General features: G+C 39.2%; 1 protein-coding gene across 3 annotated transcripts in view; it reads left to right on the top strand.

Annotated features, from left to right (window-relative positions):
- Positions 1-12,920, top strand: part of EXD1 (exonuclease 3'-5' domain containing 1) — a 37,477-nt gene extending 24,557 nt beyond the window's left edge. For 2 of the 3 annotated variants that reach the window (XM_028506078.2, XM_036031918.1), the window contains exons 11-12: positions 516-707; positions 11,497-12,920. In XM_028506078.2, the coding sequence (XP_028361879.1) occupies positions 516-707; positions 11,497-12,153 (849 nt within the window). In that variant the 3' untranslated portion in view covers positions 12,154-12,920. The remainder of the gene's footprint in view (positions 1-515; positions 708-11,496) is intronic. The other variant, XM_036031922.1, reaches the window with a different exon arrangement.
- Positions 12,921-21,616: the final 8,696 nt, after the last annotated feature.

Genomic DNA, 21,616 nt, shown 5'->3' with positions numbered 1-21,616 from the left:
TGCTGCCTCCAGTTTTTTTTTATTCACGTACATTTGTCTCCATTTCCCCCATCACTCTCCACTGCCCCACTGCCCCCCACTTGCACCCTCAATCCTACCCCTCTTTGGCTTTGTCTGTGGGTCCTTTATACATGTTCCTTGACAGCCCTTCCCCTTTTTTCCCCTGTTAATCCTCTCCCCTGCTATGGCTTCCATTTTTAAATAAATTATGATTTCTCTGTCTCTCTCCCCCATCCTGTCTCCATCCCTCTCCTCCCTCCTCCTCTTTCTCCCTACCTTCCTTCCCCCTCCCTTCCTCTCCCTGTCCTTTCCTGTCTCCCTGACTCTTCCCCCCAAATTACACACACAACACATAAAGTGGGTGCGTATTCTCCAAAGCCTAGCCACAGTGTGAAAGTAGAAGGTAATAACTGATGAAAATGACAGTAATAGTGTTTTAAGTTAAACAACACAAATAAATTATTTTCTTTAAAGTTTTGCTTACTATTCAGAGAAAATTGTTTTGGTGTCTTTAGGAGAATACAGAAGTGTGGTTTACACGACCTCTTTCACCCTCCTTACTGAAAATTTTGGCTCTAGAAGCCACCTACCTGCTACCCCTTCGCCTGGTGCTCCTAGATGAGATGATGTCTGACCTAACCACCCTAGTGGATGGGTACCTGAACACCTACCGAGAAGGGTCTGCCGACTGGCTGGGAGGCACGGAGGTAGGTGCAGCTCTCTGTGGTTGTGTCCTGAGAACTTCTGCTTCTGTCTTATTCTTCTTGGAGGGGGCAGTTATACACGCTCTTCACAGCTGCAGCAAATTGCATGAGGCAGACTAGGTGACAAACATTTTTTAAAGATTTTATTTATTTATTTTTAGAGAGAAGGAAAGGGAGGGGAAAGAGAGGGAGTGAAACATTAAAGTGTGAAAGAAACATCAATCGGTTGCCTCTCATGCACACCCCAACTGGGCACTGGGCCTACAACCCAGGCATGTGCCCTAACTGGGAATCAAACTGGTGGTCTTTTGCTTTGCTGACTGATGCCCAACTGAGTCATGATAGTCAGGGTGTGATAAATATATTTGAAGGGGTTATAGCTTGGCCTTCATCTCCTTGAGCATTTTTTCACAATGTTAAATTATATTTCCAATAAATATTTCTATCAAAGAATGGGTAAATTTAAGATTTCATTAGTTACTTTATGATGCCAATATAATATAAGAAGACTATATGCCAGGAGTTGAGAAACTATTGCCTAAGGCTAAATCTGACCCATGGCCTATTTGGTACTGCTCACAAACTAGGAATGGTTTTTACCATTTTAAAGGACTAAAAAAAAAAAAAAGAGTATGCAACAGAGACAGTTTGTGGCTCATGAAAGCTAAAATACTTACTATTTGACTCCTTACATAAAAAGTTTGCAGACGGCTAGATTCTCACTTAGGAATTCTGATGCAGAATCGTAAATACAGCAGTAGCATTTTTGGCATGGACTCCAGCTTGATTCTACTTGCAAGCATGGTTTAATCTTAGGAAATTTTTCATTTTACTAGAGCTAAGAAAGTCTTATGATTATTCCATAAATGCTGAAAAAATTACAACTTTTTGTGTCTTGCTCTCATTGTTTATCAACAGATAAACAACAACACAAAAATTGTTGCACACCTTGTTTGATTGGAGAGTTTTAAAGCTTTTTATTTATCATTGTAAAACCAAGGACAATTTAATAACTTTTTTTGTATTTTGCTCTCACTGTTTAATGCTAGAAGCATTTATATTATTTTGCATACATTACTGATTGAAGTTGGAATACATATGCTAATGTGATAAAATATATCTTAAGCAAGAAGACTACGTAATGTTTGATCAGGAACACTAAAAGCATTCCCATTAATATAAAGAAAAACATTTTAATATTGACTATTACCACTACTTTACTATTTTTTGAAGTTATTAACCAGTGAAATTTTTTTTTAAAAACTATGCTTTTTTAAAAAAGTTTTTATTTATTTATTTTTAGAGAGGGAAAGGAGGGAGAAAGAGAGAGAGAAACATCAATGTGCGGTTGCTGGGGGCCGTGGCCTGCAACCCAGGCATGTGGCCTGACTGGGAATCGAACCTGCGATGCTTTGGTTCGCAGCCCGCACTCAATCCACTGAGCTACGCCAGCCAGGGCAAAAACTATAATTTTTTGAAAATGAACTGTAAAACTTGAATAGGAGGAATCAGAATTATGACATGCCTATGGTACAGCTGAAAACTGAAGAGAATCAACTGAAAAAGATACCCCAAACAAAAAAACAATTTAGTAAAGTGGGAACAAAAATAAAATAAAAATTTATAGCTTCCCTATACCCATATACACACCTAGAAAATATAATGAAAGAAAACATCAATTTATAGTTGTAACAAAAAAGGTAAGTCCATTTCTTGTTGGACTTACTTGTAACTGAGAAATAAGTCCAACAAGAAATGTGGAATGTAGAGATGAAGAAAATGTTAAAATATTACTGAATAACATAAAAAGGAATTTGAGTGGAAGCATTAAGTATTTTTAGCTATCAGTTATTCCTAAATTAACTTTTGAATTTAACTTTATTCCAAGAGAAATATTAACACCAGTATTATTTTGGCAAACTGTGATTATAGAGTTTATAGAGATCAATAAAAATAAATAATTTCTGTCAGATATTGAAACATATAAGTTGCCCTTGCTGGTGTGGCTCAGCAGTTTGAGTGCTGGCCTATGAACAGAAATGTTGCCAATTTGATTCCCAGTCAGGGCACATGCCTGGGTTGTGGGCCATGTCCCCATTTGGGGGTGTGTGAGAGGCAACCATCAGTATATCTCTTGCATGATGTTTCTCTTCCTCTCTCCTTTCTCTCTCTAAAAGTAAATAAATAAAATTTTTTGAAGAAACCTATATAAGTCTACACTACATAAAACAGTTTACAACTGGTACATGTATAGGCAGATCAATGGAACAGAGTAGAAAACCCAGAAATATGTCCAATATCTGTCAATATGGTTGTGATAAAGGTAGGATTTCTGATCAATGAGGAAAAGATAATTATTCCATAAATGGCCTTAGGTATTGACTAACCATTGTGGGGGAGAAGAATTATAATTGGACTGCTCTCTCTTTCATTACATCAAAACAAACACCATGGATCAAGTATTTATGTAAACATGGAATTATAAAATTATTGGAAAAAATTAAAAGAAAATGAGCTCACAGTAGGGAATGCTTTTCTTTCTTTTCCCTCAACTTTACTGAGGAATAATTGACAAAATTAATTGTATATATTTAAAGTGTACATATGCATTGGTGGAATGCTTCCAAGATCAAGATAATTAACACATCCTTTACCTCACATAGTTAATTTTTTATGTGTGTGCTGAGAATTCTTAAGACTTACTCTCAGAAACTTTCACGTATTCAATACCGAATTATTAACTATAGTAATCATGCTGTCCATTAATTAGGTCCTCAGAACTACTACATCATGTAACCGAAAGTTTGTACCCTTTGACCTACATCTCCCCATTTCCCCCAACTGCTGGCAACCACCATTCTATTCTGTTTCTATAAAATAAGGTCTATTTTTTTGTATTTTTCTTTCTTTGTCTGGCTTATTTTACTTACAATACCCTCAAGGTTCATTCATGTTGTTGCAAATGGCAGGATTGCCTTCCTTTTATGGTGGAGTGATATTCCATTGTATGTACATGTAGACCACATCTTTTGGTTCTGGGCGGTATAGCTCAGGCCGGTACTCAGTCCACTGAGCTATACCGCCCAGAGCCAGACCACATCTTTCTTTTTTCATTCAGCCCTTACGCCAGGATATGTTTTATTAATTTTAGAGAGAGAGAGAGGAAAAAAAAATTGATCAGCTGCCTTGCGCACACACCGAAACCAGGGATCAAACTGCACCCTAGGTATGTGCCCTGAGCAGGGATTGAACCTGCAACCATTTGGTGCATGGGATGATGTGCCAACAAACTGAGCCACCTGGCCAGGGCATACCACAATTTCTTAATTCATTCATCCCTCAATGGACACTTAGGTTATTTCCATGCCTTGGCCATTGTGAATAATGCAATGGTGATATGTCCTCAAGACATTGATTTCATTCTCTTCAGACACATACCCAGATGTGGATTTGCTGGACCATGTGGTAGCTCTAAGTTTTAAATTTTTTGAGAAATTGCCATACTGTTTTTCATAATGGCTAAACCACTTTACATTCCCATATACACTATGAGAGTTCCCTTTTCTGTGCATATCCCCCCTGCAAAGTACTTGCTATCTCTTGTCTTTTTGATAATAGCCATTCTAACAGGTGTGAGTTGATATTTCATTATGGTTTTGATTTGCATTTTCCTGACGATTAGTATCATCAGAGCATTTTTTTATATATCGATACCTATTGGCCATTTGAATGCCTTCTTAGGAAAATGTTTATTTAGGTCCTCTGTTCATTTCAATAAGATTATTTGCTCTTTTGCTATTGAGTTGTAGGAGTATGTGCTTTTCTATGCAATACAAAAATACTCAGAACTCTTAAAAAATTAATAATTTGAGTTTAAAATTTTGTATGGCAAAAATACCTTGAGCAAAGTCAAACAACCTGGGAAAAATTATATACCTCCTGTAACAAAGGTGACACTTATTTTTCTTTTTAAAATTATATTTTACTGATTATGCTATTATACTCACCCCAATTTTTCCACTGTTGCCCCTCTACCTAGCCCCCACCTCCATACCACTGTTCATGTCTGTGGGTCATGCATATATGTTCTTTGGCTACTCTGTTTCTTATGCTGAACTTTACATCCCCATAGCTATTCTGTAACTACTAAATTGTACTTCTTAATCTCTTCACCTTTTTCACCCATCCCTCTGACCCCCCTCCCATCTAGCACCATTGAAAACATTCATTGCCATTATATTGTTTATGTTTTTTAATTTTCTTTTTCATCTTAAGACCTTTTAACATTTCATATAATATTGATTTGGTGAAGATGAACTCCTTTAGCTTCTTCTTGTCTGGGAAGCTCTTTATCCATCCTTTGATTCTAAATGATAACTTCGCTGGGTAGAATATTCTTGGTTGTAGGTCCTTGCTTTTCATCTCTTTGAATATTTCTTGCCAATCCCTTCTAGCCTACAAAGTTTCTTTTGAGAAATCAACTGAGAGTCTTATGGGGGCTCCCTTATAGGTAACTAACTGCTTTTCTTTTTTTTCCCCTTGAAGTTTTTTTTAATGTATTTTATTGATTATGCTATTACACTTGTCCCATTTTCCCCCCTTCACTCCCCTCCACCCTGCACATCCCCTCACACCCATGTCCCCCACCTTTAGTTGATGACCATGGGTTGTACACATGAGTTCTTTGGCTTCTACATTTCCCATACTATTCTTAACCTCGCCCTGTCTATTTTCTACCTACCATCTATTATACTTATTCTCTGAACCTTTTCCCCCTCTCTCCCTCTCCCACTCCCCTGTTGATAACCTTCCATGTGATCTTCATTTCTGTGGTTCTGTTTCTGTTCTACTGGTTTGCTTAGTTTCTTTTGTTTTTGTTTTAGGTGTGGTTGTTAATAATTGTGAGTTTTCTGTCATTTTACTATACATGTTTTTTATCTTCTTTTTCTTAGATAAGCCCCTTTAACATTTCATATAATAAGGGCTGGGTGATGATGAACTCCTTTAACTTGACCTTATCTGAGAAGCACTTTATCTGCCCTTCCATTCTAAATGAAAGCATTGCTGGATAGAGCAATCTGGGATGTAGGCCCTTGCCTTTCATGGCTTTGAATACTTCTTTCCAGCCCCTTCTTGCCTGCAAGATCTCTTTTGAGAAGTTAGCTGACAGTCTGATGGGAACTCCTTTGTAGGTTACTGTCCCCTTATCTTTTGCTGCTTTCAGGATTCTCTCCTTCATTTTTACCTTGGCTAATGTAATTATGATGTGCCTTGGTGTGTTCCTTCTTGGGTCCAACTTCTTTGGGACTCTCTGAGCTTTCTGGACTTCCTGGAAGTCTACTTCCTTTGCCAGATTGGGGAAGTTCTCCTTTATTATTTGTTCAGATAAATTTTTAATTTCTCGCTCTTCCTCTTCTTCTCCTGTCACCCCTATGATTCGGATGTTGGAACGTTTAAAGATGTCCTGGAGGTTCCTAAGCCTCTCCTCATTTTTTTGAATTCTTGTTTCTTCATTCTTGTTTGGTTGGATGTTTCTTTGTTCTTTGTGGTCCACTCCATTGATTTGAGTCCCAGTTTCCTTCCCATCACTGTTGGTTCCCTGTACATTTTCTTTTATTTCATTTAGCATAGCCTTCATTTTTTCATCTAATTTGCAACCAAGTTCAACCAATTCTGTGAGCATCCTGATTACCAGTGTTTTAAACTGTGCATCTGATAGGTTGGCTACTTCTTCGTTGCTTTGTTGTATTTTTTCTGGAGCTTTGATCTTTTCTTTCATTTGGGACATTTTTTTTTGTCTTGATGCACCTGTTATGTAGTGAGGGGAAGAGCCTTAGGTGTTCACCCAGGCAGGCAACCCATATCACTGGGTTGTGACGCTGTGTGTGGGGGTGGGGTCCGAGAGGGAACAATGGCGCTTGCTCTGCTCTCTGCCGGATTTCAGTCACTTCCCCCACTTCCCACAAGCAAATTGGGCCCTTCTGGTGCTGATTCCCAGGTGGGTGGGTTTGTGTATGTTCTAGGATCCTGTGGGTCTCTTCAACAAACGCTCCTGTACAGCTGGGAGTTTCTCCTGCTGCCTCAACCCCCACCAGTGTTTTCAATCAGTGGTTTGAGGCTTCATTTTCCTATGCTGGGACCCTGGGTTGTGCAGTCTGTCTTGCTCCCTAGTTGTTCCTCTTGGTTTATCTGCATACAAATGTGGGACCGCCCAGTCCTCCAGCTGCCGCCTTGCCACAAGTCCTCTCCACCTGGCTGCCCATCTTTGCCCCTCCTACCACTCTGGATGAAACTGTCTTCTTTAACTTCCTGGTTGTCAGACTTCCATACAGTTTGATTTTCTGTCAGTTCTGGTTGTTTTTTGTTTCTAAATTGTTGTTGTCCTTCTTTTGGTTGTGCAAGGAGGCACAGTGTGTCTACCTATGCCTCCATCTTGACTGGAAGCTAATAACTGCTTTTCTTTTGCTGCTTTTAAGATTCTCTTTGTCTTGGTACGGGCTTTTTTTTTTTGGTTCACTTGTTTAGGAATCTCTGTGCTTCCTGGACTTGTATGTCTATTTCCTTCTCCAAGTGTAGGGAAGTTTTCTGTCATTTTTTCAAATAAGTTTCCAATTTGTTGCTCTCTTCTTCCAGCACACCCATGATACTCATGTTGGTATACTTGAAGTTGTCCCAGAGGCTCTTTACACGATCTTAATTTAATTTTATTTGTTTTTAGAGAGAGGGGAATGTGGAGAGGGAGGGAATAAACATGAATGTGTGGTTGTCTCTTCCATTCCCCCAGTGGGGGACCTGGCCTGCAACCCAGGCATGTGCCTCAACTGGTAATCGAACCAGTGACCCTTTGGTTTGCTGAGCTATAGCAGCCAAAGCTATCCTTATTTTTTTCTTCTTCTTGCTCTTCTGTAAGAAGAGCTTGCTCTTTGGTTAGTTGTTTTTTGCTTCCTGATATTCCAAATGGCTGTTTTTATCCTTGGCTTCATCTACTCTACTGTTAATTCCCTATAAATTGTTCTTTATTTTAATTAGTGTATCCTTCATTTCTGGCTGGATGTTTTACTCTGTTGAAGTTCTCCCTACCATGTTTTGCCATGTATAATGCACACCCATGGTTTTGTGTGCATTATACACAGGATTGTTATGCCCATTATTATACCCATGGTATGTAATCATTATACCCATGTATGACATGCATCGTTATTTTTCCCTGAAGATTTTGGGCAAAAAGTGTGCATTATACATGGCAAAGTACGGTAAGTTCCTTGAGAATCCTTATAACCAGTGTTTTGAACTCTGCATCTGATAGCTTGCTTGTCTCCATTTGTTCAGTTCTTTTTCTGGAGTCTTATTCTGTTCTTTTATTTGAGCCATGTGTCGTTGTCTCCTCATTTTGGCAGCCTCCATATGTTTGATTCTATGTATTAGATAGAGGTGCCACAACTCCCAGGCTTCGTAGAGTGTCCGTTAGGGTCTGGTAGCACAGCCTCCTCCCCTATTATCCAAGCTGGGTACTTAAGCTGTGGGCACTGTGTGGGCTGTGTACTCCCTCCTGTTGTACTTGAGCCTTGATTGTTGTTGACACATGCAAGGTCAGCCACCACCTCTATTTGGTCCAGAGTCACACAGTATAAGTTACAAAGTGATCTGCAGATGACTGCTATTTGTGCTGAGCTTGGAGGTACCTACAAGAGGCCAATCTGAAGCAAGGCCGGCTGTTGCTCCTGCTGGGTGGGGCAACCTAACATGAGGTATGGGGCTCACTGAAGCCAGATGCTGTTTGTTTGATTGAATTTAGGAAAATCTGAAGCATGGGCCAAGATAATCCATTCACATGGAAAAGTCACTGGAAACACTTGGATAGGCTCAAATCTTGGGTGGGGCAGAGCCTCAGGGAATCACTAGGGTGGGGCAAACTGTGTGAGCCAGGTTGCTGGAGTCTCAGATATGGTGCCCCTCTGCTGGCTGTGTGGCTTAGTTTGGGGAGGGCTTAGAAAAGGAAACCTGTCCGGTGCCTACACTTCTGTCTCGTAGAAAAATGCCCCCCATCTCTGATCCGATACTGGACAATTCATTTCTTCCCTGTATGTCTCTAATGCCTTTAATCTTCTGCCTCCATGCTGGAGCTCAGAGGGAGTGAGTCTGAGCCTGAGCCTCACAGGTCCTTTAAGAGGAACTAGTAGGGAGTCCAGCAGTTTCTGTCTTCCGCAGCTTCAATCCCCACCAGCTTTTTAAAATATATTTTATTGATTATGCTATTATAGTTGTCCCATTACCCCCCCTTCATTCCCCTCCACCCTGCACACCCTCTCCCACCCACATTCCCCCTGTTTAGTTCATGTCCATGTGTCATAAGTTCTTTAGCTTCTACATTTCTCATACTATTCTTGCCCTCCCCCTGTCTATTTTCTACCTACCATCTATTATACTTATTCTCTGTACCTTTTCCCCCTCTCTCCTCTCCCCATTCCCCTGTTGCTAGCCCTCCATGTCATCTCCATTTCTGTGGCTCTGTTCCTGTTCTAGTTGTTTGCTTAGTTGTTTTTGTTTTTGTTTTAGGTGTGGTTATTAATAATTGTGAGTTTTCTGTCATTTTACTATACATGTTTTTTATCTTCTTTTTCTTAGATAAGCCCCTTTAACACTTCATATAATAAGGGTTGGGTGATGATGAACTCCTTTAACTTGACCTTATCTGAGAAGCACTTTGTCTGCCCTTCCATTCTAAATGAAAGCTTTGCTGGATAGAGCAATCTGGGATGTAGGCCCTTGCCTTTCATGGCTTTGAATACTTCTTTCCAGCCCCTTCTTGCCTGCAAGATCTCTTTTGAGAAATCAGCTGACAGTCTGATGGGAACTCCTTTGTAGGTAACTGTCCCCTATCTCTTGCTGCTTCCAGGATTCTCTCCTTCATTTTTACCTTGGCTAATGTAATTATGATGTGCCTTGGTGTGTTCCTTCTTGGGTCCAACTTCTGTGGGACTCTGAACTTCCTGGACTTCCTGGAAGTCTACTTCCTTTACCAGGATGGGGAAGTTCTCCTTTATTATTTGTTCAAATAACTTTTCCACTTGTTGCTCTTCCTCTTCCCCTTCTGGTACCCCTATAATTCGGATGTTGGATTGTTTAAAGATGTCCTGGAGATTCTAAGCCTCTCCTCATTTTTTTGAATTCTTATTTCTTCATTCTTTCCTGCTTGGTTGTTTTTTTCTTCCTTCTGGTCCACTCCATTGATGTGAGACTCAGCTTTCATTCCATCACTATTGGATCCCTGTGCATTTTTCTTCATTTCACTTAGCATAGCCTTCATTTTTTCATCTCATTTGCGACCAAAATCAACCAGTTCTGTGAGCGTCCTGATCATCAGTGCTTTGAACTGTGCATCTAATAGGTTGGCTACCTCTTAGTCACTTAAAAGTACTGGTTGTGGGGCTTTCAGTTCTTTTTGAGTCATCTTTTTTTTTCCTTTGGTCTGGTCACACCTGTTACATATGAGGGGTGAAGCCTTAAGTGTTCACTAGGGTGTGGCACCCCAGTCGCTGGGTTGTGACGTTGTATGTGGGGCTGGGGTCCAACAGGGAACAGAGGTGCATGCTCCACTCTCCATCGGACCTCGGTCCCTTCCGCCGCTTCCCCCGAACTAACTGGTCCCCTCTGGTGTCAATTCCCATGTGGGTGGGTTTGTGCACCCCGTGGGACTTTCCGATGCACTCTCCTGTGAGGCTGGGAGTCTCTCCCTGCGTGTCAACCCCCCACAGGTGTTTTCAATTAGTGTCCGGAGGCTCTATTTCCCAGCGCTATGATCCTGGGTTGCTCGCAGTGCCTTGCTTCACAATTGTCGCCTTGCTGGGTCTGCTGGTTGCCACCCCTTGGCCAGGGTCTGTCAGCTGCCGCTTGCTTGCCCAGGGTCCACCTGCTGTGGTCTTGTGCGCCCCAGACCAGTCCCAACACTGCTCTCCAAGTCTCTGCTCTCCGAGTCTCGATCCACGCCCAGCTGTCCAACTCTGCCTCTCCTACTGGTCTGGATGAACAGGTCTATTTTAACTTCGTTGTTGTCCGACTTCCATACAGTTCAATTTTCTGTCAGTTCTGGTTGTTATTCTCTTTCTAAATTGTTATTGTTTCAATCTTGGTTGTGCGAGGAGGCACAGTGTGTCTACCTTTGCCTTCATCTTGGCCGGAAGTCTCTACCAGTTTTAACAGCCAGAAATATGGTGACTTCTCTACCTCGTACTGGAATCCTGGGCTGGGGCTGGGACCCTTTGCTCCTAAGATACTCCTGTCATTTTTTTCTGCCACATGCAGGTGTTGGACCAACCTTTCTGCATTTCCACCCCTCCTACCAGTCTTGACGTAGTTTCTTTTTTAATTCTGTAGTTGTAGGACTTCTGTTCAGCTTGATTTCTGATGGTTCTGAATAATTGTTCTATAGTTTAGTTGTAAATATGATGTGGTTGTGTAAGAAGGCGAGCCATGTTTACCTATGCCACTATCATGACCAGAAGTTGAAGACATTTTCTTAATATATTCATTATGTAGTATTTATGTAATCACAGTTGGGAGACATACTTTTTACTGTATAGTTTTGATAGACACACAAAGACACACTCAAAACTGGAATGAAATTATTTGTTACCTGTAAAATCATAGTATAGTTACAGACACTAGAGGGTGCTGTGAGAATACATTTGAATAGCTTCTTGCTGGCCGAATGCTGTTAAGTATAGCAGAAGTGGTTTTAAGGCATATTCAGAAGTTTAGTTATAGTAGACTGGTGTTCATTTTCTTTTCTTAGCCTACATGCATGGAGCTTCCAGAGGAACTGCTTCAACTCAAGGACTTCCAGAAGCAGCGCAGAGAGAAAGCTGCAAAAGAATATAGGATGAATGCACGGGGACTTTTAATAAGGACAGTGCTACATCCAAAGAAATCAGTGACAGAGACAACAAGGAGAGAGGAAAAAGTAAGAAGTTTCTTACTTTGTGAAAATTCTAGGCTAGATAAAGCTCTAAGTTTTACATCCAATGAAGATGGAAATTTGCTGAAAGAAGAAGCAAAGAGTGGAAAAATAACAACAGAACTTCCACATTTACCTCCCATAAAACAAGAAGTCCGTGAGGATTCCGGTATGAAAATCATTTGCCCTGAGTCAGAAGGGTCAGAAGACCAGGCAACAAATCAGAAAGAATGCCTAATGATTCCCAAAAAGGAATTTCAAGCAAATTTATCTTTGAAAGAGGAGATAGAACAATTACTGATGGTAGAAAACAAAGAAGACCTAAAATGTACAAAACAAGATGGCTTAGTGTCTCCTTCCCTTCCTCAGGAAACCAGAGTGTCTCCAAGTGACACCTTTCATACTTTTAGAAAAGCTGTGTTCCCTACACTTCCTCCCTGCCCAGCTTTGGAGGAGACTGATTCCTGGATAAGTTCTTCATCAGATTTGCCTTAGAGATCTGCAATTCATTCTGTAGGCCACAGAGGTGGCTCATCTCCCTTACCATCACAGCTTTCCTCAGTGTTTAAGTATCTCATGTTATGAATTTAGCTATGTCTCAGTCATAGGCTTCAGGGGAAATTAAATTTATTTAATTTTGTTAAAAGATTCTTTTTTAAAATTGTTTTTATCTACTGATTTATTTTAATCCTCATTTGAAGATTTTTTAAAAATTGATTTTAGAGAGAGAGCAAGGGAGAGATAAACATCATTTTGTTGTTCCACCCATCTATGCATTCATTGGTCATTGGTTGATTCCCATACTACCCAGGATGGAACCCACAGCCTTGGTGTATTGGCATGGTGCTCTAACCAACTGAGCTGCTCAGCCAGGGCCTTCAGGGGAAATTATATCCTCTTGCTTACTCCTGCATTCCTGTAATTTGATTAGGATGGGAATGAGTAAGTTAAATAATGAAAGAAGTAAACTTTCTGATTGTGTCACTGGGCAGCAGAAATGTCCCCAGTGGCCAGAGTAAATTATTTCTCATCTCTTGGGGTTAGAGTGTTTGAAGAAGGGGAAAGTCTTGGGTTTAACATTTCGAAGAATCTATACTTTTACGTTTTTGTTGTGTTTTTTGGGTTGAAGAGGGTTGATGAACACTCTTAGCCGTAAGTTTAAAAATAATTGGTACCTGACAACTTTATTAGTTCTTTTAATCTCTTAAAATATTGACTTTAATTTGTCAGTTATATCTCAATAAAGCTAAAAATGTTAATTTCATTTTTGAATTTTGAATGTGTTGTCTTATATCATAGACAAACAATAGCTAATATTATAGGAAGCAATGTTCTAGTTTTAATTTCTTTTCAGTCAATTTACTTTTAGAACATTTTGTCCATTTTTTCTAACAAAGCTTGGGCTTCTTTTGAGTGTGTTTGTTATGTAAACTTTAATTTTGATTCCACTCTATTTTCTTGGAGTTGGTATACTGTCTTAGGGTGAAAGAAAGGCAGCTTGTACTGTAACAGGCTACAGCCAAAGTGGGGAGGCAAATGGGAATTTGTAATGGGGTCCAGAACTCAGGGTGTCCAGAAAATATTAGAAAAATATATATATGTAAGATGTCCTCACCCCCACAAGTCTGAGCTGGGGGATGGGATGCATGAAGTAGGGCCATTGAGAGTTGTTTTGAATAGCAACAGTTTTGCAGATAACCTCTGGCATGGTCATTTAACATATCTATAACCTTTAACTGATTTCATAGATATGTTAAATAGCTGTGGCCCTGCTTTGAGCCAGGAGGATGGGAGTGACTTCAACTCTGGATGTAACTGGGAGGCAACTCCCCCTGGTTATAGCAGCCATGTGAGAGCTTGGAGATGATTGGCTCCATACCATGGGGCCACACCTGCCTGGACTTACTATGGCATCCTAGTAAAGCTGGAAAAATATGGGAATGCTGGAAAGTGTAGCCAATTGTGGGAGGAGTCAGAAATGGTGCTGCAGAGGAAGATTGGTGCTGGGATTTAAACCCAGGCACAGCAGCCATGCTGGGGGGTTTTTGGGACCACATGGCTTTAGCGAAAGTTTGGACCATGCAGCTTTAGGGTGCTCCCTTTTTGCCACGTGGCATAGGAAGCAGGAGAGACCTTGCTGGGAAGGAGAGGGGTAAAAGGACTTTTGCTGGTGGGCCATGAGAAGGTGTCACATGGTTTTGGATTAACTGGAGATGGCAGCAGTGACACAGCTGGTGGCACCGGGAACCTGAGCCATGGACTTCTATTTCTTTTCCTGAGATAAGGTACCCCGGACTGGGCAGAGGGAGAAGGAAGGGCTTTGTGCATGTGTGGGTATTCCAAAGGACTTTAGCATTTTTAATGAAGACATTAAGTCATTACTCTAAGTGTGTATAGCTTTTAAAATAAATACTCCCTTTCCTTTTCACCAATCTCTGGCATTGAGAGACATCTTTCCCTCGCAGTGGGCAAGGCAAACCCAGTATAGGGGGTACCCACGGAGCACAAGGGTGGGTCCATTTGGTAATAGTATATCATTCACTCCCCTCTCCTGGGTCTGTTCTATAACAGTACGAACCCTTTTTTTATGTAGATACTTGCAAGTTGCTCACATTCTTTTGTGTACAGTAATCAGTAAACCTGTTTTGACATTAGGTTATCTCTTGCATTTCTTAACTGTTTCAGGGTAGGAATAAATTGGAGTATGTCTGGATTTCTATGTTCAGAGTCCAGTTTAGAAATATGTAATTAGACTTTTATAGGATTCTATTATTTATAGTACTTAGGGAAACATAGGGACAATCTATGATTAGGAATATCCTTGTCTGCATCAGCTGATTCAATTAGGAATTCCACCAAGAGCAGAGTAGTGCCCTTTCAAATTCTAGAGCCCAGATTTAGTCTAAGGTTAAGATGAAGGCAGGCCAAAGAGCATTTTGCTAAGCCTGCATTTGCTGGGTCTCACTTTGTCCTTAGTTTAGAAGGTCACTGGGGCCAGGGTGATTTCTGGTTCATCGTGGGTGAATGTAGCTTCAGATTGAGCCCAGAATGTGATTAATCTAGGTTTATTCTGGAAATGACATGAATTCCTATAAAATTCCTGGAATTGATTTAGCTTTATGGAACCATTAAGTTACCGCACAGTGTGTGTCTGTCTGTGACACACACATACACACTCATATATACTGGCTGCAAAGAAAAACATAATATCCTTTACATTTAAAAAAGGATTCTTCTTTCATTATGTATGTTTTATGACCATACTTAAAAAGAATAATAGGACTGTGTTGGACTTTTGCTGTGCTGCTCGATGTCATAGCCACAAGCCATACATGGTTATTTAAATTTAAGTAAAGCCCTGACAGGTGTGGCTCAGTGGTTAGGGTGTCATCCTGCAAACCTAAAGGTCATACATTTAATTCCACATCAGAGCACATGCCTGGGTTGCTGGCCAGGTCCCCAGTTTGGGGCATGTGAGTGGCAATTGATCAATGTTTCTCTTGTACATTGATGTTTCTCTCCCTTTCTTTCTCCCTCCTTTCCATTCTGTAAATAAATAAATAAATAAATAAATAAATAAATAAAATTAAAATTAAATTTAAAATTTAGTTCTGCAGTTGCACCTGCCATATTCCTAGTACTCAGTACGTCCATGTGCTCAGTGGCTACCATATTGAACATTGCAGATATAGAAGACTTCCACTGTTTCAGAAAGTTCTGTTGGGCAGTGCTATTTGCGTACTTTAACTCCCAGACTAAATGAGTCTTCAGTTTTCATTACCATATTTTGTCAGGTAACACTCGTATTCTGGGATTGCATTTTTCTCCACATCCTCATCTAGCCTGGAGTGCCTACCTAAATTCCATGGATACGTCAGATCCTACCATGAAGTTATATCCTTTGCTAGATTGTAAAAAATCCCTGGATTGTTTAAGCCCTATTGCTGGAGCTCTGTCCCTTTTCTCAGATATCTAAATTTGCCCAGAATTTAGAGAAATGTTGGGTTCCTATCCCAACCCATGGTCAAGTTCTTTACTGACTATATTTCTAGTTCAGAGCTCATAAACCATACTGCCTGCTTTTCGAGACTCTTGGGGATTTGCTCCAATTGATAGAAATTTCCTGAATCCTACTCAAGTCTGATCTTTCCCATCTTATCTTTCTGTACATGAACTGTGATTACATATTCTTACAAATAATCTGATCTTTTTAGTTTGGGAATTAGAAAACAGAGATGAATCACTTCCCTGAACAAAAATGCAGCATTGAGATAGAACCAGTGTTTCTTGCTTCTTGGTCCATCCCGTGTTCTTTTGTCTATAGTGGGAAAAATCACTGCAGCATCTTTGCCTCCAATCTGGTTGTAGGCTTGATAAATCCTAACATAACACAATAGAATTTTTTAAAAGATACTAGCAAGTATCTTTTCTTTACACATAGTTTTTTTTTAAAGATTTTATTTATTTATTTTTAGAGAGGGAAGGAAGGGAGAAAGAGAGAGAGAGAGAAACATCAATGTGTGGTTGCTGGGGGCCATGGCCTGCAACCCAGGCATGTGCCCTGACTGGGAATCGAACCTGCAACACTTTGGTTTGCAGCCCACGATCAATCCACTGAGCTACTCCAGCCAGGGCTGCAAGTATCTTTTAAAATAATAGGTTTATTGCATCTCAAGTAATAATTATTTATTACATAATTAGTAGAGATTTCATTCAGGGATTTTATCCTCTGCTGAAAATAGTTTGCAAAAATCCCATTTCTGTAACACAATAGATTTTTAATGCTTCTCATTGTTTTAACACTAGGTTAAGTGCCAGCAGCAAAATGAGATAAGGGCTGGGGCAAACCTAGGGAGCATGGGGTGAATATCCATGGGTGGATATACTTACCAAAAAGGCATTTATACTGTATTATAAAAGTAAAATATCTTACATAAAATTTAGAAAACAGAGAGAAAAAATACTTATCATCCCATTTAGCATGTTGGCATTTTCTTTCACTTTTCTCTCTCGTTCTCTGTATATACATACGTATCTGATATATAGTCACAACTATACAGTAAATACACTTATTGTTTTTTTAAAAGGTTTTATTATTCATCTTTGGAGAGAGGAAGGGAGTAAGAAAGACAAAGAGAGAAACATAGATGTGAGGGAGATACATCAGTTGGTTGCCTTCCTCATGCTCCCAAATGGGAACCTGGCCCACAACCCAGGTATGTACCCTGACTGGGAATGGAACTGGTGACCCCATGGTTTACAGGCCAGCACTCAATCCACTGAGCCACACCAGCCTGGGCCTTACGGTGCTTTTTATATCATGTATTTTTCCATTATATAATCCTAATAGCCAATAGTTTTAATAGGTATTATATTTTAAAATTCGTATGCTATTAAGTAGAATTTGGAAAATACAGGAAAATAAAAAAATTACTATTTCTCTAACCTGACAGAAAAAGCAGGTAACATTTTTGTTAATTCCAGTGTTAATGCATAATTTTTTTCCCTACATGGTTGTAATCATATACCCATGTATATGTTTATATGTGAATGTTTTCTTATACTGTTAACCTCTGTAAAAATTTTAAATTACTATATAATGTTTCTTAGAGGATGCAGTACAGTTTTTTCAACTGTATTTTGACCTTTTGAGGTTGTTTCCAATTCCTTATTGATGCATTTTTCAAAGCTTATTTCAAAATTTCCCCCTTGATTTGAATAATTTTGTTACAATGAAATTCCAGAAATAGAATTAGTAGGTCAAAGAAGTTTTCTTGATTTTGTTTCTTCAAAAGTTTTACAGCTCTTGTTAAGTTACTTTACAAAAGTGTTAGTCAATTATATTGCTGCCTTGAATTTTTGTAGTTATGAGGCACCATTGAGAGCATTAGATTTTTTTTCGAGTGGCATGGCATACTTTTGACTTTCAAAATTCTTTTTCATGCATAAATCTGAAAGGTTATCATCATTTTTTGGTAGCTTACCTACATTGGATATTATAATGATTAATGAGAACATAATATTGGAAACATTTGAATGTCTGATCTATAAGGACAATATTATGGATAAATATTTAATCATAGGAACTCTAAAACCAAATTCTATCTACTCATGGTAAAAGGTATCTTTCAAACATATTCAGAGCTCTCATCAGGGATATCATAGAAAATTTGCTTATTATTATATAAAAAGGATCTCAGCTAAATTTCTAGGTTCACCCTAAAACGAAGTTTAATACATTCTATTCTACATACTCTTATATATGAGCCTTTGACTCTATAGTTTAATAGAGCTCCTCGAACAGGAAGTGCTGTCAAACTGTAATCAGGGCATAATGAGCAACCCAATCTTAAAATAACATAAGTCATTGCAAAAAAATGTCTAGACTATGCTTCAATTTAATCAGTTAGGAACAGCATGTCTGAAACAATGGAATAGAATAGAAAATATCAGTGCATTGCAAATAGTATGGGAAAGCATTATTCTGTGAAACTTTTTTTCTCAGTTGTGTGCCTGAGGCATGTGTGCTTTTACTGTTGGTTGCAGTGATAAACAGCTAAAGATAAGCATAGAAGGAAATTTATATCTTTAAATATTTATGCAATAAATAAGATCTACAACCAGTGATCTCAATATTCACCTTAAGCTAAAAAAAAAAAAAAGGAAGAGTAAATTAAACTTGGGGTAAGTAGACCATAAAATGAATAATAATAGAAATCAGTGAAGTAAAAAGTAGACACAGCCCTGGCTGGTGTGGCTCAATTGGTTGGAGAGTCATCCCTGAGAGAGAAGGATTGCAGGTTTGATTTCCAGGCAGGGCACATACCCACTCTATGAGTTCCATCTTGGTAGGATTGTGTATGAGAAGGCAACCAATTGATGTTTCTCTCTAACATCAATGTTTCTCTCTCTACCTCTGCCTCATCTCTATCTCTACCTCTACCTCTATCTCTATCTCTCTGTGTCTCTTTCCCTCCCTCTCTCTCTCTTCCTTTCTCTAAAAGCAATGAAAAATGTCCTCAGGTGAGGATAAAAAAATGTAGATGGAGAAAAATGAATACAACTAAACCCTGATTCTTTGAAAAGATTGATAAAATTGCTAAGCCTTTAACCATACTGACCAAGAGAAAAAAAAAAGACAGATTACTAATATCAGAAATGAAACAGAGATTATCATTAGAGAAACTACATATATTAAAAGGATAACAAGAGACTACTTCAAACAACTCTATGCCCACAAATTGAACAACTTAGTTGAAGTAGGCAAATTCATTGAAACATAAATTAGCAAAATGATTCAAGAAGAGGTAGAATACCTGAATAGCCCTAAATCAATTAAACAAATTGAGTCCATAATTTAAAGCTTTCTCCAATGCAAACTTTGTACCCAGATAGCTATACTGGTGAATTTCTACCTAAGGAAGCAATAAAAGCAATTCTTCCAGGAAATAAAAAAGAAGGATCACTTTCCAACTAATTTTATGAGGCCATCATTACTCTGACACCAAAACCAGAAAAGGATACTCCAAGAAAACTATAGACCAATACCCTTCATGAAAATAGATGCAGAAGTCCTTAACAAAATATTAGCAAATAGGATCTAGAAACATATAAAAAGGGTAATACATAATTACCAAGTGGAATTTGTTTCAGGAATGCAAGTGTGGTTTAACATGTAAATGTAATGTATAATATTAACAGAATAAAGGAGAAAGATCATATGATTATCTCAATATCTACCAAAATTTTTTTGACAAAATTATACATCCATTCATGGTATAAAACAAAATGAAACAAAGAAACAATAAGAAAAACCCACCTCTCAGCAAACTAAGATTGGCAGAGGACTTTCTTTACCTAATAAAGGTCTTTTAAAAAATCTATTACTGGGACTTCCAGCCAAGATGGAGGTATAGGTAGATACACTTTGCTTCCTCACACAACCAAAAGAAGGACAACAACAAATCTGAAAACAAAAAACAACCAGAACTGACAGAAAATAGAACTGTATGGAAGTCTAATGACCAAGGAATTAAAGAAGAAACATTCATCCAGACTGGTAGGAAGGGTGGAGATGGGAAGCCAGGGTGGAGAAGATGTGCAGCAATGCAACAGACTAGGTGAGAGAAGCAGTGACTGGAGGACCGTGTGGTCTTATATTTGTGTGCAGGTAAGTCATAGGAACAACTGGGGAGTGAGACAGACTGTGCAACCCAGGGTTCCAGTATGGGAAACTAAAGCTTTAAAACCTCTGACTGTAAAAACCTGTAGGGGTTGTGGCAGCAGGAGAAACCCCCAGCCTCACAGGGGTGTTCATTAGAGACACCCACAGCATCCTAGAATGTACACAAACCCACCCACCTGGGAATCATCACCAGAAGTGCCCAATTTGCTTGTGGGTAGCAGGGGAAGTGACTGAAAGCCAGCGAGAATTGACCGAGTAGCATTATTCCCTCTCTGACCCCATCCCCATTTACAGCACTACAATGCAGTGATGTGAGTTGCCCTATCCTGGTGAATACCCAATGTTCCTCCCCTTACAATGTAACAGGTGCACCAAGACAAAGAAATATGGCCCAAAGGAAAGAACAGATCAAAGCTCCAGACAAAGAACTAAGGAATGAGGAGATAGCCAACCTATCAGATGCAGAGTTCAAAAAACTGGTAATCAGGAAGCTCACAGAAATGGTTGAGTATGGTCGCAAAATAGAGGAAAAAGTGAAGACTATGCAAAGTGAAATAAAGGAAAATATACAGGGAACCAACAGTGAAGAGAAGGAAACTGGGACTCAAGTTAACAATTTGGAACAGAAGGAAGAAATAAACATTCAACCAGAACAGAATGAAGAAATAAGAATTCAAAAAAATGAGAGGCTTAGGAAACTATGGGACAACTTTAAATGTTCAAACATTCGAATCATAGGGGTGCCAGAAGAAGAGGAAGAGCAAGAACTTGAAAACTTATTTGAACAAATAATGAAGGAAAACTTCCACAAGCTGGAAAAGAAAATAGACTTCCAGGAAGCTCAGAGAGTCCCAGAGAAATTGGACCCAAGAAGGAACACAGCAAGACACATCATAATTGTGTTACCCAAGATTAAAGATGAGAGAATCTTAAAAGCAACAAGAGAAAATGAGACAGTTACCTACAAAGGAGTTCCCATCAGACTGTCAGTTGATTTCTCAAAAGAAACTTTACAGGCAAGAAGGGGCTGGAAAGAAGTATTCAAAGTCATGAAAGACAAGGACTTAGATCCAAGATTACTCTATCCAACAAAGCTTTCATTTAGATTGGAAGAACAGATAAAGTACTTCCCAGATAAGGTCAAGTTAAAGGAGTTCATCATTACCCAGCCCTTATTATATGAAATGTTAAAGGGACTTATCTAAGAAAAAGAAGATCAAAACTATGAACAGTAAAAGGACAACAAACTGACAACTATCAACAAGGAAACCTAAGGAAGAAACAAAACAAAAACAAGCTAAGGAAACAACCAGAACAGGAACCACACAAATGGAGATCACATGGAGCGTTATCAGCAGGGAGGGGGCAGGGAAAAATGGGGGAAAAGTACAGGGAATAAGAAGCATAAGTGATAGGAACAAAATAGACAGGGGGAGGTCAAGAAGAGTATAGGAAATGAAAAAGCCAAAGAACTTATTTATATGTATGACCCATGGACATGGACTAAGAGGGAGGAATGCTGGGGTGGGGAGCAGGGTGGTGATGCATGCAGTGTAGAGGGGGGGAGAGGGGGAAAATGGTACAACTGTAATAGCATAATCAATAAAATATACTTAAAATCTATTATTGAAACTAAAGGAAGAGACAACAAAAGAAAAAATAGATTAATTGTACTACTTGAAAATTTATGCTTCAAAACAATAAAAAGGCAAACCAAAGAATGGAAGAACATGTTTGTAGACCATACCTGGTAAAGGATTCACATCCAGGATA

This window comes from Phyllostomus discolor, chromosome 1 (assembly GCF_004126475.2).
Source record: "Phyllostomus discolor isolate MPI-MPIP mPhyDis1 chromosome 1, mPhyDis1.pri.v3, whole genome shotgun sequence".
NCBI lineage: Eukaryota > Metazoa > Chordata > Mammalia > Chiroptera > Phyllostomidae > Phyllostomus > Phyllostomus discolor.
Note: the sequence above shows the minus strand (reverse complement) of the source record. Positions and strands in the feature narration are given on the sequence as shown.